General features: G+C 36.0%; 2 protein-coding genes and 1 long non-coding RNA gene across 3 annotated transcripts; all 3 read right to left on the bottom strand.

The window, feature by feature from the left end:
* Positions 1-1,257: 1,257 nt before the first annotated feature.
* LOC147496797 (GDSL esterase/lipase At3g48460-like) lies at positions 1,258-2,884 on the bottom strand. Its single transcript, XM_086559678.1, has 2 exons — positions 2,224-2,884; positions 1,258-2,099 (listed from the first exon to the last, which is right to left on the bottom strand). The coding sequence occupies exons 1-2, from the start codon at positions 2,863-2,865 to the stop codon at positions 1,590-1,592; spliced, it is 1,152 nt and encodes a 383-aa protein (XP_086415804.1). The 5' UTR covers positions 2,866-2,884; the 3' UTR covers positions 1,258-1,589.
* Positions 2,885-4,426: 1,542 nt separating this feature from the next.
* Positions 4,427-10,731, bottom strand: LOC147496796 (cystinosin homolog). The gene is made up of 8 exons (XM_086559679.1): positions 10,515-10,731; positions 10,289-10,421; positions 8,811-8,900; positions 8,584-8,708; positions 7,649-7,691; positions 5,558-5,675; positions 5,422-5,471; positions 4,427-4,682 (listed from the first exon to the last, which is right to left on the bottom strand). The coding sequence occupies exons 1-8, from the start codon at positions 10,631-10,633 to the stop codon at positions 4,554-4,556; spliced, it is 807 nt and encodes a 268-aa protein (XP_086415805.1). The 5' UTR covers positions 10,634-10,731; the 3' UTR covers positions 4,427-4,553.
* A 2,523-nt stretch (positions 10,732-13,254) lies between these two features.
* Positions 13,255-14,092, bottom strand: LOC147496795 (uncharacterized). Its single transcript, XR_015194903.1, has 3 exons — positions 13,958-14,092; positions 13,702-13,807; positions 13,255-13,374 (listed from the first exon to the last, which is right to left on the bottom strand). It is a non-coding gene; the product is annotated as an uncharacterized LOC147496795 (long non-coding RNA).
* Positions 14,093-14,325: the final 233 nt, after the last annotated feature.

Genomic DNA, 14,325 nt, shown 5'->3' with positions numbered 1-14,325 from the left:
CTGGCGTAGTTCATATGGGGAGTATTTATAGGCAATGAAAGTGAATCTTCACCCAACATGTGTAAGGATCAGTACAAATGTAGGGTGGAGATTGCTGAGTCGTGTGAGAACTGTGCTAATAGGTCTGCTGTAATGATGGGGATTAATAGCATGAGTTAGTAGCTTGCGGCTGTGGTCAGTAGCTTGCGGCAGTAATTTACATATGTGTAGTTTTATACATGATCGCTTCTAGAAGGTATGATGAGCCATGATATAGAACCAGGGGCGGCTCAAGACAATCAGGGGCCCTAGGCAAAGTTCAAATGCCAATGGATGCGAGGAATTTTTTTGGTCAGAGAACGCAAGAGAAACGTTGGAGAAAGCGAGGGAAACAAATGGTTATCTAACGTTATTTCATAGATTCCAATGTACGTTATCTAACCCTTAAATAAGGGCCAGAAAAACGATTGTAGGCTGAAAAGAAAGTATTGGGCTGAATTATATTGGGGCCCCTTAGGCTGCGGGGCCCTAAGCAGCTGCCTATTTTGCTGGGGGTTGAGCCGGCCCTGTATAGAACGATCTGTGTAATAATACGAACTGTTCTAGAGCGATCTCATAGTTTGTGGATGCGATCTAGTGACATAGGTCAGCAAAGTAAGTTAGAGGTCGGTGTGGTATTTCCACCATGCTGAGAACGTGCTTGATATTCCTGGCTGTGAATATCACTCCCTCACAACCCATATATTGTCTTCCCTTGCTGCTATGTTGTATACCAGACCACATACCACTGATATGTTCCAGTCAGTTAGATTAGTGATGGGCCTCCCATGTTTTTCAATTTCTTGGGACACTTGAATATTATAGTTAGCTTGGCACATTTTGTTGCTCATGTCTTGTCCTGCCCATAAGAACCTGGTACACATCATTTCTAAATGTATAACTCGTAGAAAAGTGTTATCAATGGTTTCTGAAATGTTGAACGTAGACCACGTAAGAGTGATGGTGTACTCTGGGCATGAAGAATTGGGAGGAAAGTTTTATTCAAGTTTGGTTCATTATTTACCATGTGCGTGATGTTTTTTGATGCTTTAGTTCTATATTGTGTATGCCTGTTTGGGCTGTGAGTTCAAAAATTCAGGATTAATTTGTTATCTTGTGATACTTTGTTCAAGGAGTGGTTCCAGTCGCAGCAGATTGATGGATTTTTCTATCTTCAAATGCCAAGGGGCATGTTAAGTGGTGGAAAATCTTACTGGGAACTTAATTTAAAACAGATTAGAAACTTAGACCCCTTCTGACTTGAAATATTTAAAAATTTGTCTACTCGATCCCTGGATAGCTTCTTTCATGGTATCTAGAACATGCTGCCCAAGTGATCCCCAATGTGGATAGGATAGCTTTGTGAATGCTTCCTTATTTGTTATGTACTGTGACACATAGACCATCTTTCCCTGTTTTGCAGTTTACATCAAAACCAGCAGCTTCATTTTAAGATCCAACATGTCCAAACGACTAGCACAACTAACTCAACAATATAAAGTTGCCGCCTGACACTAGAGAGACTATATCAGTTCTAAGTACTAAACTGAGGTATGTGCAACAATGCCTTCTCAATCTACACTCATTTTGCTTCTTAGCAAGGCGTCAAAAGACGGATTTAGGTATCCACGGTGGAGAAACAAGTCGGCGACTGCCTTGTACATAGATTCAGTCAGGTGGACACCATCCCAAATCATAAATTGGGAAGGATTAGGACAAGGCTGGGATGCCCTAGGTGAACCACAAAATGCAAAGGCTTCAAAATTGTAGGGTCCGATATTTGATCCGCAGCAAGCCTTGAAGGACTCCTTGAAACCATATCCTTGTTGGTTCTTCATGATTGCTCGGTAGGCATTCCAGTGATCGGCGTAAGAGATAACAGCATGAGGATATTGCTTTCTGAGATCTTGCAGCACGGATTGTAGAAGGAGATTATGACTGTAGCTTTGTTTGTTTGAGCTCGCAACACAACCAAACTCGTCTCTATCATTGGTGGGAGCTATAGTCAAGGTCAGGGACAAGCATCCTGTCATTGGCAAGCCTTGGACTACAATGTATTTTGCACCCATCTTCAGTAATGCCTACAAGGAGAAGAAAATGAATCTTCTTAATAAATAAAGTAGCAATTCTTCCAAAAATATTCTACCATTATAAGGCAGAAGTTAAGTTAAAAAGCTTTGCAAGTTGCACTAAACTTTTAAGTACCTGTAAAACCCCAGTAACACTCTTGACAGAGAGATCTTGAACCGTGGCACTGGACACGGAAGAACCAAGGGCATACAAGTAGTCATTCGCACCAATCTGACCAACCCAAAACAATGCATCATCAGTTAGTGCTCTACACTTATCACTCAACATCTTCCTATTCCTCCCTCCACAACCATTGATCTCCATGAAGTTGCTGAACCACACAAGTTCATTCTTTATAGACTGAGGTGTAAAACCAGCAAGTGTAATATTGTTTTTAACATAGAAATCATGATCTATAGCTGTGGCTCCAGAAACAGCAAAATTGACGCCATGTGTTGTGTTATGATTCTTTTGATCAAGGTATGGTGGTAAGTAGGGAAGTGAAAGAGTTTCGGCAACAAAGTCTATAACAAGGCGTCCATCTGATAGGCGGTTTGAAGGGTGGTGAAAGAATGTCATGCCATAGGGAAGGTTTGATTTAGTGTTACCGGTATCAGTGTATGAGTCTCCAAATGCATACATTTTTGAGAAATGAGGTGGCCTTGAGTTGGCTGTGTTTGGAGGAACTGTAGGAGTAGATGAAGAACATGGAAAGATGAGTAGAATGGCTATGGTGGTGAGAGTAATTTTGGATGAGAAGGATGTCTTGGACGCCATGGTATGGAACTTATGAGGGTTGCTATGATCTTTATTTATATACATGTCTTTAAACAGGGTGGGACCTTGTGAATCAGGACTCATTTGCCGTCCATTTGAATTTTTCTCCCCTCTTTCCTTGTTCTCCAAAGTCAACAAATGGATGAATGTGTACCATCATGCATTAAGTTGGGAGATTTATTTCCACACACTTGTGTCCAGCCACATATATTTGACATAAAAGCATTAGGATTACCTAACAACAAAAGTAAATTTAATGACTTCTACTCTTCTGTGAGAAATATAACAGAGTACAGAGCTGTTAGAGTGTTGGACACAATTTCTTCTACCCCATTATATTGTTTATTAGGCGCATGATATAGATCATAGATCACATTAGGTTTACGAAGAAGATGATCTCGATGAGAATCATTGTATATTGCTTGGCAGTAAAGTGTACACCTTGCAAATGGAGAACAGAATTTCTTTTCAAACATCTTTAGATTAATTTTTCGATCCAAAAAACATTCTACTCATTTTACACAAGACTTACTTGCTATACGTACACCTTTTATTAACCAAATGTACGTTCAGTGCAATTGTGCAAAGAGTTTGTTGTGAATTCTCCCTTATGCCGCATTTTGTACTTTAGGAAGTGTAGTAACTTATTGGCCTGTATAGGATGACTAATTCTAAGATCATCAATGTCTTTGTATGTGTTGGTAGGTGTTCCACCGCTGAAATATCTATGAACCAAGATGCAAATACAACAAATACTTCACTGCCACAATGCTCTTACACTTAAGTGATCAAAGGGTTAAGAAAACAAGGAAAGTGAGGCACTGAGGCATTAGTTTTAAACACACAGCATTAAACGTGTCCTCTAGAATCGCCATCTATCATGTGTACTATTTCTATTAATAACTTGTCTGCTTCTTTACTGACCAGCGAAAAATGTTAGGTTGGGTGTTAAAGAAGAGCAGTTGCTGTTCAACTAAATATGGAAACGGTGAAGGTGTGGTGAACTTCATGGGAAAGTTGGGAGTTGGTTAGAATTTTAATGCAGAGTAACACAATTCACAATTCAAAGAGTGCGGAAGTGTCAATGTGTCAGTAACACTATCACAAGAATACATAGCTTCTCTTTTAATGTCTCTCAAATTTAAGTCTTCACATTCCCTACTATCTTGTCCCCCAGCTCCCTACCTCTAAAAAGACCAGCTGGTACAAAGGGAAGGGCTGTGTGAAGTTAAAAACAGAATCAACCATCTTGAGGACTTTTATTTAATCTTGATAGTTAGCCACTGCTTCACTGGCTCACTTGACATGGGAATATGTTGAAAATCCCAGTAGATGCAAAACAATCTTTTTTCACTTTGAGCTCTATATAACGACCATTTCCTCAAACAGTCGTTTTTCTCATAATTCCAGATCATACAAGGCTCAAGGTTGAAAGCTCAGCCCTTTCTCAAACTAATAACCACCGTCGTAATAAAGGTGGCTAAATCTGGAGTGCTAAGGGCTAAATCTGGTTTTAACCATTACTTTCTTGAATTACGATATGAAAAAACTGCTCAAAATGTATCCAACTATGTAACAACATGAATATAGTGAAACACTCAGTCATTATTACAATTTACTTGCTTACAATTTTAACATTACGTAGAACCTAGCTTATCCTGGAGAAGAATGCTAAACCAGGACAAATTTCAAACATTTTCGGATTGAGAAGGTTGAGTACCTGCATCAACTTTTGAGGCAATCTTTGTGTTCTTGGAATTGGAAGGATATAGCACATAATGTTGGAATATGAAAAGAAGGTCGAAGAAAATAGATGCCTGCAAAAAAGATTGCATAATTAGCAGAAAATCCTTGGATATAAAAAGAAAATCCTAACTATTAGGTCCTCGGTCATGCCTCCTTCTCCAAACGTTATATGTGTAGAATGCCTACCACTGGAAGTTCATACATTTTTATCGACAGGATCATAGGAACAGAACATCTTTGTTCACAACTCAACTTATATGGCAATACTAGAAAGCATCAAATGTTGTTAACGACAATTCTCAAAATTGACTCAATGCATTTTGGGCAACCGATGTGCGTTTTTCTGCAACATAAAGTGTTTTGAAGCATATATAGGCAGGGACCGGTGAACGGACATACATTCTCATGCAATTACGTTTTCAGCTCAAGCTAATCTATAACTCCCTCTCGTTGATATTTTTCCAGTCCTATTTCAGTTTAATGGTTGCCCGATCATGGTCATACACCTTCCTCAATGAGCCATATTAGGTACTTTTATTGACATTGTATAAAGCAACACATAAAAACTTGATCATTGCCTATTACTAAAGGTAAAATGTGAAAGTGTGTGTGTTTATCAGGGCCAACAATATGTATATCACGAAGTCGTTCAACCATTTATAAAGTGTAGATGATAGAAAGAATAAAGGGTACCCAAGAATAAGGCATGATAAAAGTTATACGATCAACACTCAATGACTAGAGACTTGCTGATGAGATAAAAATAGCTGTTTTACCAGACGTGCGCAAAAATATGACATCAAAACATACCAAGGAAAGCAGGGTTTTTCCAATGTTCCCATAGAAGTTCACCCAAGAGCCTGCACAAAATTAGGATTCATATCATGAATGTCAGAAGAACTCTTAACGGTACAACCCTTTGTTAAGAGAAGAGATAATAACAAACCCTGATCTATAGACTGCATTGCCATCTGTCCATAGTTTGTCATGCCTCCAAGTAAGTCAAGTAAGATGTTGCCAATGCTCCATCCCTGTGTGCTTTTTCGCCGGAAGTTCATGACAACCTAAGTTAATATGTACTGCATTAATACAACAGATAATGGTGGGAAAAAGAGAATAACATCCATTCAAAGAAGTTTCAAGATAACAAATCCTCTCTGAGAGTATTAGGAATTTCATTATCTGAGTTGTGATTTCTTTGATATGATATCACCATCAATGTCTATATTGAGATAACTTTGTCCTAAACATTTTATGTTGCCGCAAGTTCAGGAGTTGATCATGACAAAAGATGTATATATTATACTGGCAGTTAACGTGATGAAACACTCTTACTTACCCCGGCTAGAAATAGTAGCATAAATTTTAGGAAAGGGTATTTTAAGATACCTTAAGATGTTCATTACCACTCTCAGAAAATTAAAAGTCATAGCTACAAGGAACTCCATTCAGGACAATATTAGAATTGCTTCTCTATACAATTTAAGCATTTTATTTAGATCAATCCAAAATCCAAACTATTCTTCTTTTTTATCCACAAGAGATGCGAATTATTTAGTGACGGAAAATTTTCAATTTAAATCAGCAAAAAAATTGTCAATCAAGTACTGCAGAGGAATTCGTAAGATCTAGGAATTCATGGAAAAGTACAGGAGGTCTAGACCATGCTTGGTATAAATTGAAAATCGCAAGGAGCAAGAAGAAAATAACTTGTTTAATTGAACTACGAACTGATACTAAACACATACAATACTGAAGGAAAAATAGAGGTCTGAGAGTACTTAAGTTTACTAGCTAGTTTGGTAGCTGCATAATAAAAATACTAACATCCATTTTGCTTCTGTTGCTTAATACTTTAAGCGGCTTCATTTCAGTCATATGTTGTTTATGATTTAGCTAGCACACGAGTTTTTGGTACTTGACTAACAATGAGCCATGTTTGGTTCAAACCATTGAAACCAATTGTGTTCGAGTAATTTTACCAAGATCAGTGGAGGACTGTGATAAGGTGATTTATTCCCAAGAGTAGATGAATTCATGCTATAGTATCATACTTTGTACAGATAAACTTCCAAGCTGGCTTAGGACTGTGACTATGAATTCATGAATTCTGGTCTCAGATCAAAATTAATACGGATGGCACATCGAGCGGCAACCCCGGGCAAGTTGGCTTAATTAGGAGCTTTTTATAGGACCAGAATGAAGAGTTTATACTAGTTCTTAGCAAGGGTACTGGTGTTGCAGACAGCTATACAGCTGAATGCTGGGCTATCTTAGAGAGTGTTGAGCTTGCAGTTAGCAAGAGTTGGATGAATCTTTGGGTAGAATCTGACTCTGCTGCTGCAGTGACAGCCTTCAAAACTGGTAGTATTCCCTGGCAGTTGCACAACAGGTGGAAGAGATGTACATCTAAATTATACTCACTCCACTTGTCACATATTTCGAGGGAAGCAATTTGGCTTCCGAACATGGTGCTGACTTAGAAGAAGATGAAACTCTTGTACTTAAAGAGAAACCCCTATGGTTATATAAATGGGAGGTTCCATATGGCCGCTATTTGAGATTTAGTTGACGTTTGTCAAATGGATTAGCTATGAGCTATCCTAATCTTGTGCAGTTTTTTCTTTGCTTTTTATACAATTTCACTTACCTAGTAATACAGATAAACTTCACAATCATACAAAATAAAGGGTATACCTGACTTCCTATGTTGATCAGTTACATCAAGAACGACTACTGTTTTTCATATTTCAAAGTACTACTTAGTAATACTCTTAGCCATCTCAAACTGAAGTAAGACAATGCAATAATACTCTTTAGTCCAAAAGAAATAACAAAAAGAACGCAAAGCTTTGAAGGCTTTACAGATCAGTTCACCTATTTGGCCTGCTATAAGTCTTCACTCTGACAGACGAGGTATATAAACAAAAACTATGCAGGAAGTATGAAGTATGTAAGATAAGTAATAATAACCAAAAAAAAAAATTATAGTACACATTACAGAACATATGCAAGTACAAAAGGATGTGAATCCAACCTGAGGAATGTACTTGATCACTGTCATAATGACTTGAATTGTGCTGTGTCAGGGAAAAAACATGAAGGTTAAGAATCAACTAAGATCATGAAACCTCTATAAAGCTTTAAGACAAATTCTAGATGTATTCCTTAAAGTATTACTCCTCGTCTCACTAGATAAAAATACTGATCAAGGAAAATATATGATTATGTTTTACTTATATCTACAGTCATTGAGTCATGGAGGATGGTTCCTGGCTGTACAGTAAATCATTTTCGTACGAACAAATCAAATCTTTAATTAACTGGAAAGTCTAGAAACTTGGAGTTAGAAATTAGTGTTTTCCAAGCATGTTTTTTATTCAGATGGCTTTGCTTAGTGGTAAGGCTCCTCACATCCTCTAATGAAACTATTTATTTTTGGATCGATGAACAAGATTTAAATTAGACAATGATCATACCACACATCCACAATTGCAATAGAAGAAGTATTCCAGGCCTAATACAACCCCAGTATCTCCTATAGGCCTGCCAATAATTTCACAGAACTCAACACCAGTGGGAAACATGAACTAGATATAGCCTATAGGAGCTATTATTTAGGTCAGCACTCAGCACAAGCCACAGGGAAAGGGTATGTACCTAGTCAAGAAGTTTCGCAACAAACTCTAACCACATATCACAACTCGCTTCGAAGGGAAAACCCACAATGATGTATACTGGAAAGGACTAAGGAACCTGAAATAAAATCGATCTGGAAGAATTAACTATTCTAAGATAAAGCTGCATTTGAATATAAACCCTCATATGAGGAAGTCCCTCCAATTATGCTGGATAATCTCTATTCACCAACATGTACAGACATGCACCCTCTCAAGTCTCAAATGTGTTGTATAAAGCTCAAACAAATTCATTGTAGTGAAACCAAAAGAAAATGCAAACAATAAAACTTACCTGAAGACAGTGATTATCCAGAGCCATGAATGTTTTGGGATAGCTACAAATACACAAACTATAGCAGAAAGCCAAACACCCACAGTGATCGCTGTACAGATCTTTGACACTTTTTGATTTCCACGCTGTAGGGAACAATTAAACACATACAATGTAAGATAAGACTCTGTTGTCCACTTGTCCACAAAATGTAAGGTCATTACTTTGCTGCAGACAGACTCGCTTACTTCGTATATAATAACTTGGAACAAGGTAAATGCAGTTAAAAGAACAGCATGTGTTGAAAAGGCTACATCATTAGCAGCAACCGGGATCATCTGCACATTAATCAAGTCCATGATCACAATGAGTTATAGGAAAGCATAAAAAATAAAAAATAAAAAGTTGCAGATGGCATTATCTCGTAAGATGTCCTATATCCATGGTAGAATTCACGCTACTACTGAAACAGTTTTTATTTTGTAAGCCAATTGTTCACGTTTCTCACAACCTGATTAATGCACAAGTGGCCTAATGGAAAGTTTTAAAGATTTACTAGAAAATATTATTCAAGCTAACATCCTTATTTCTAACAGGAGCACTTTTTTTAACATTATTTATAATACTTATGAAATCTCCTCTGATGTCCTATATACTACTCATGGTCATATTAATTTATGAAGCACAAGGACGACGATTGTCCAATAGTGGCTTCGACTGAAGAGAAACAGATTACTTTCATGACAGAGCAACTTAAAACCAAGCAAGTACATTCTAGTGTACTCTTATTCTCTTTAGTCTATCATTGGGGAGTCCTTATATAAGCTATAGACAGTGGCTTTTGTTTTCCCTAACTCACAGATTAACTGCAAAAGTAGTCATGATGCTTGAAGTTCTTATTATACGTTTATGGTTTGGACTTCAGAGTTTTGGAGACACGTTATACAGTAACAACTGCAAAAGTACAAAGACCACTGGTCATGATGCTTGAAGTTCGTATGATACGTTTATGGTTCAGACTTCAGAGTTTTGGAGACACATTATACAGTAACACCCATTAACCTACACTTTGAAGTTCATAAAAAACTCAAGTACTTATACACTCCTAATGTAATTTTATAAGTCTGGGATACCTATATATATATATATCTCCCACTCAGAACTATCTGCTTAAGAGGCGACGTGTTCTCCTACACATGGTTTCCACTACACAAACTCATCCATTTAAATCTCTACAATGTGTACTTCAAACTCAAAAGATCCCACCATGTATCTAGCACAATGGTTGCTGTAGTTTGCTGTAGTGACCAAAGAATGATCCAAGTCTTCCAGTTTCACAATTGTTGCAAAGAACAGAACAAAAACAGGCGAGTTACTTAACTATTATGAACGTGAACTTAAACCCAAATACGAACAATGCAAGAATTGCCAAAAGCTCATGTACACGTACAAAAGAGACAAACAGGAATATTTGTACGTTACCCAATTGCCCCCCACCTCGGGGTCTCTCAGTATCACAAAACCACGATTTGCAATGCAGAACGTTCCATTGCTCAAGTTCGAGATTATATTATATGTAAAATCAAGATACTTATAAGCTTCGACGTCAATTTTCATGACCTCACAGCAGAGTTTACACACACACACATAAAACAGATCAACTCAAATAATAATTTGCAAAACAAAACAAAACACATGCCTATAATATAAATCCTATCAAACAAACCTCCTTATCTCCATACTTGTGTCGATACTGCTTCTGAACAACAGGACTAAAGAAGAGAGACACATTGTAGATAAGATAAGAGGAGTGCTTTGTCAAGTTCAGAACCAAGAAGTCGAAATTCAATCCCACAACACTACATTAAAGAAAACAAACATTACCCAATGAGAAACTCTAATGAAAACATAAAACATGCAATGATAAAGTTTCAAGTTCGAAAGAAGTGTACCTTTTTCTTCTGTAGTTTAAGATGACTTGTGGGTAGAAACTGAATGACCATGAGAGAAATGCAATCCAACCCAATACTTGGTAAGCAACTTCAAGTGGAGTGGAGTTCCAAGAAGCCATTTTCTCTCTTTCTCTCCCTCTTCAGAGGATCACTGTGTCCGTTATATTCTGTAAACTTTGCATTCAAATAGAAAGAATCTTAATCCTGTACACCCAGCAGTTAAATAGTTTAAACAACTTCTTTCTTGATTTGTGTCTTTTCCTTCATTATATATTTTCTTGGCTTCTATCGGAATTGGGAAGTGCCAGCTTTAAAGTTTTATTTATTCAATCAAATCTTCAAATGGTTATCAACTTATCATGCATACTTTTGTAATAAATGGCAGGCATGGGAAATGTATTTGGCTGGCTATTCAACATGAGTTCAACATGCACTAACTAGTACTAGTATCACTTCCTTGCTTCTTTCCATGAATAGGAGGATTATAAAAAGCCAACTCTAGATAAGATTTTCCAGATAACTCTTCCATATATATACAAATTTATAAGCAAGTCTCCCCCACAATCCCTTTCAAAAGATACTCTCACCATGTACTTTGTAACACCTTGTGGTCAGACTCAGTTTAGTGAAAACGATAGGGAACTGTTAAAGCAGATAGTGCTAAGTTTTAGTGGCCCTCATAAATCAAATACAATGGAATAGAATTAAGGGTGAATTAACTCTCTATTTAAGGGGTAAGGATGGCATCAGACCATCAATCCAGTTGATGCATATAAGTAAGTAGTAAATTCATGTGGGCGAAAAGCCGAAAACCATTGATTGTTTCAGTGGGCCCTTATTAATATTCACAACCCAAAATTGGAGTACGCGCGTAATCAAAATACTTGATAGGACTATGGGAGAGAATTGAGATATAGAGGTCAGACGATTTAAAGGTGTAAAGTCATTCAAAAAGCCATTGAACTTGGACCGAAATCCTGGGTTTGTACATACAATTTGTTACAACAAGGTTGCATTAATACGCTGTATGGAGGTTGTGGGCTAAGATCACACAGCCCGAGGTCCAATCCATGGCATCTGATTTCATAATTATTGACTTATTGTTGTTAGTTGTTACCTCCAAATAATTTCAAGTCTTGACTCAAAGCTCAAAAAGTAAGTACCAGTCTACCACACAAGTTAGTTATATATGTGCTAAACAGTTAAAATTGGTTTTTATAACTAATCAGTCCAAGAGCGATATGCCGATTAATCGGTTAATCAGTAATTAATCAATGATTTAATCAATTGATGTATATATTTGATATTTTCAAAATATATAATAGTATAATTATATCAAATATTTTTAAATAGCGATGCGAGATACAACAAAAAAATATCAAATTCTCATAATCACATCTAACTAACTCAATTAATATCAAACACAAAAATTAAATTAAATATTTAAAGGAATAGAAGAAGAGATAAGCAATAATATATATTAGAGATATAATATGATGCGGAATAAACGAGATTTAGAATAAAAGATGCGGATATCTTCAAAAGGGAATTGATTTAAGGAGGAAAAATATTGAATAAAAGAATTGTAGAAGTTAAAAGATAAAAATATATTAGGTTTTGGAGATTCGATAGTTTGATAATTGACAATTCAATTCCCCTACTAAACTACAATGACCTCCTTATATAGATAAGTCATACTTGATAATCAAAAAACTTTAATTTCTATATCTAACCTACACTTCTAAAACTAATTAATCTCTAAATAGAAAATACTAAATACTTCAAAATTATAATAAATAATAATTCTAATTTGAAAATAAAAATCTTAGCACAAAAGAAGAAATTATGGTAAGAAAGAGGGGCTAGTAATCCTATATCATAATACAATAATTTGTATATTTAACTTTCGTTAAAGAAGGAAAAATAAATAAATTCATTAATTTACCGTATTTTTTTGGGTAGAGAACCGATATAAAAGAATTGTAGAAGTTAAAAGATAAAAATATATTAGGTTTTGGAGATTCGATAGTTTGATAATTGACAATTCAATTCCCCTACTAAACTACAATGACCTCCTTATATAGATAAGTCATACTTGATAATCAAAAAACTTTAATTTCTATATCTAACCTACACTTCTAAAACTAATTAATCTCTAAATAGAAAATACTAAATACTTCAAAATTATAATAAATAATAATTCTAATTTGAAAATAAAAATCTTAGCACAAAAGAAGAAATTATGGTAAGAAAGAGGGGCTAGTAATCCTATATCATAATACAATAATTTGTATATTTAACTTTCGTTAAAGAAGGAAAAATAAATAAATTCATTAATTTACCGTATTTTTTTGGGTAGAGAACCGATATTTTCAATAATTTTTTTTCTCAGTTTAGTGAGAAATTAGTCTTTGTGCCCAATTAATCGATAAATTCGGTGGTTAAATTGGTTCGGGAGAAAAGTTAAAAAAATCGGTAAAAACTAATGGTTTATAAGCAATACGCGATTAATCGACCGCTGTAACGGATATTGATAGCACAGTATATGTGCAAATATCTTTCAAATCCGCTATCCGAAAATGTTTAATTCAAAGATCGAGAGTGAATGGCGAGGTCGGTTATTGAGAGCCTGTTTGGAGTTTGGACTGCAGAAGTAAAAACGTACGTGTCATTGTTAAATGTCTGACTATCATACATAATCAGCTACTTCGAATTCAAATGTTAAAATTAACTAGAGATGATCGATCACGATGCATGTATACATGGCCGGAAACACAAATTTACAGTAATCTGCCTCTGATACGATCCAGTTTCTTCAGCGAGAGGTTGAAAGCCAACATGGCTTTAGACACACCTTGACCTGCATGCAGGACAACAACTCTGTTTCTTATTATTGTTGTGCGGTTATCATTTTGTCGCGCTTTTATTCTATTATAAACAGTATGTAGTGCTGCATCCTTCTTTCTTTGTTGAGAAGATGGCCATGTAAGTGCATGGAACGATGGTTAGTTGCCTAATAATACTGAACCTTGAACACTTTCCTTAATGAAAGGTCCCACATATTTTGCACAGCATTAAACATCACTAGTTACTTTTTCTTCCCAAATTCATGTACCTTAAGACGTCAAAATTAGTTTGGAGAAGTTCTTAAAATGAAATTATAAAACTGGAGACGCTTCATACATACTTTCCTGTTGCCAGTCAACGCTCTTCCTGGCAGCATTTGACACAAAGTGGTGGATGCTTCTTAATATCACAAAAACAACAGGCTCCATCACAGTTGTTGTTGCAACCTACAATATTTGTAGAAGACAGAAATTTACAAGCATCAACACGAAATCAGTGGACTTATCAAATGCAACTAGGAAAACAGCATGCAAAGGGTGTTTTGATTGTTTAAAACAAGTTCAATACAGGATGTAAGTTGGTTTGGTTTTCTTCACCTGATACAGTGACATAAGGGGGTGGTTCAAAGTCTTGAGACTTGAGGATGAAGGGTTGAGTCGTCCTTGCTTCAACAACAGCGTTTGTTACCTGATTAAAGACCACCAAAACCAATACAAAAGCTACTACCTGTGGTTTAATCATCACTTCACATGAAAGAAAACTAGTATGTTCTTGTTTGATTAGCTTCTTTGTAGTTGAATTTGTTTCTCTGTTCCCAGGAACTTTTATATATGCTGTATTCACATTACGAACTTTGTTGGTAATATGGAGAACCTAACCAAGTATCCAATATTGTAAATCTTCCACAGAAATAATCTTAAATGTAATACATAACCATATTGGAGAATCATACTAGACCCATGTT

This window comes from Coptis chinensis, chromosome 5 (genome assembly GCF_015680905.1).
Source record: "Coptis chinensis isolate HL-2020 chromosome 5, ASM1568090v1, whole genome shotgun sequence".
NCBI lineage: Eukaryota > Viridiplantae > Streptophyta > Magnoliopsida > Ranunculales > Ranunculaceae > Coptis > Coptis chinensis.
Note: the sequence above shows the minus strand (reverse complement) of the source record. Positions and strands in the feature narration are given on the sequence as shown.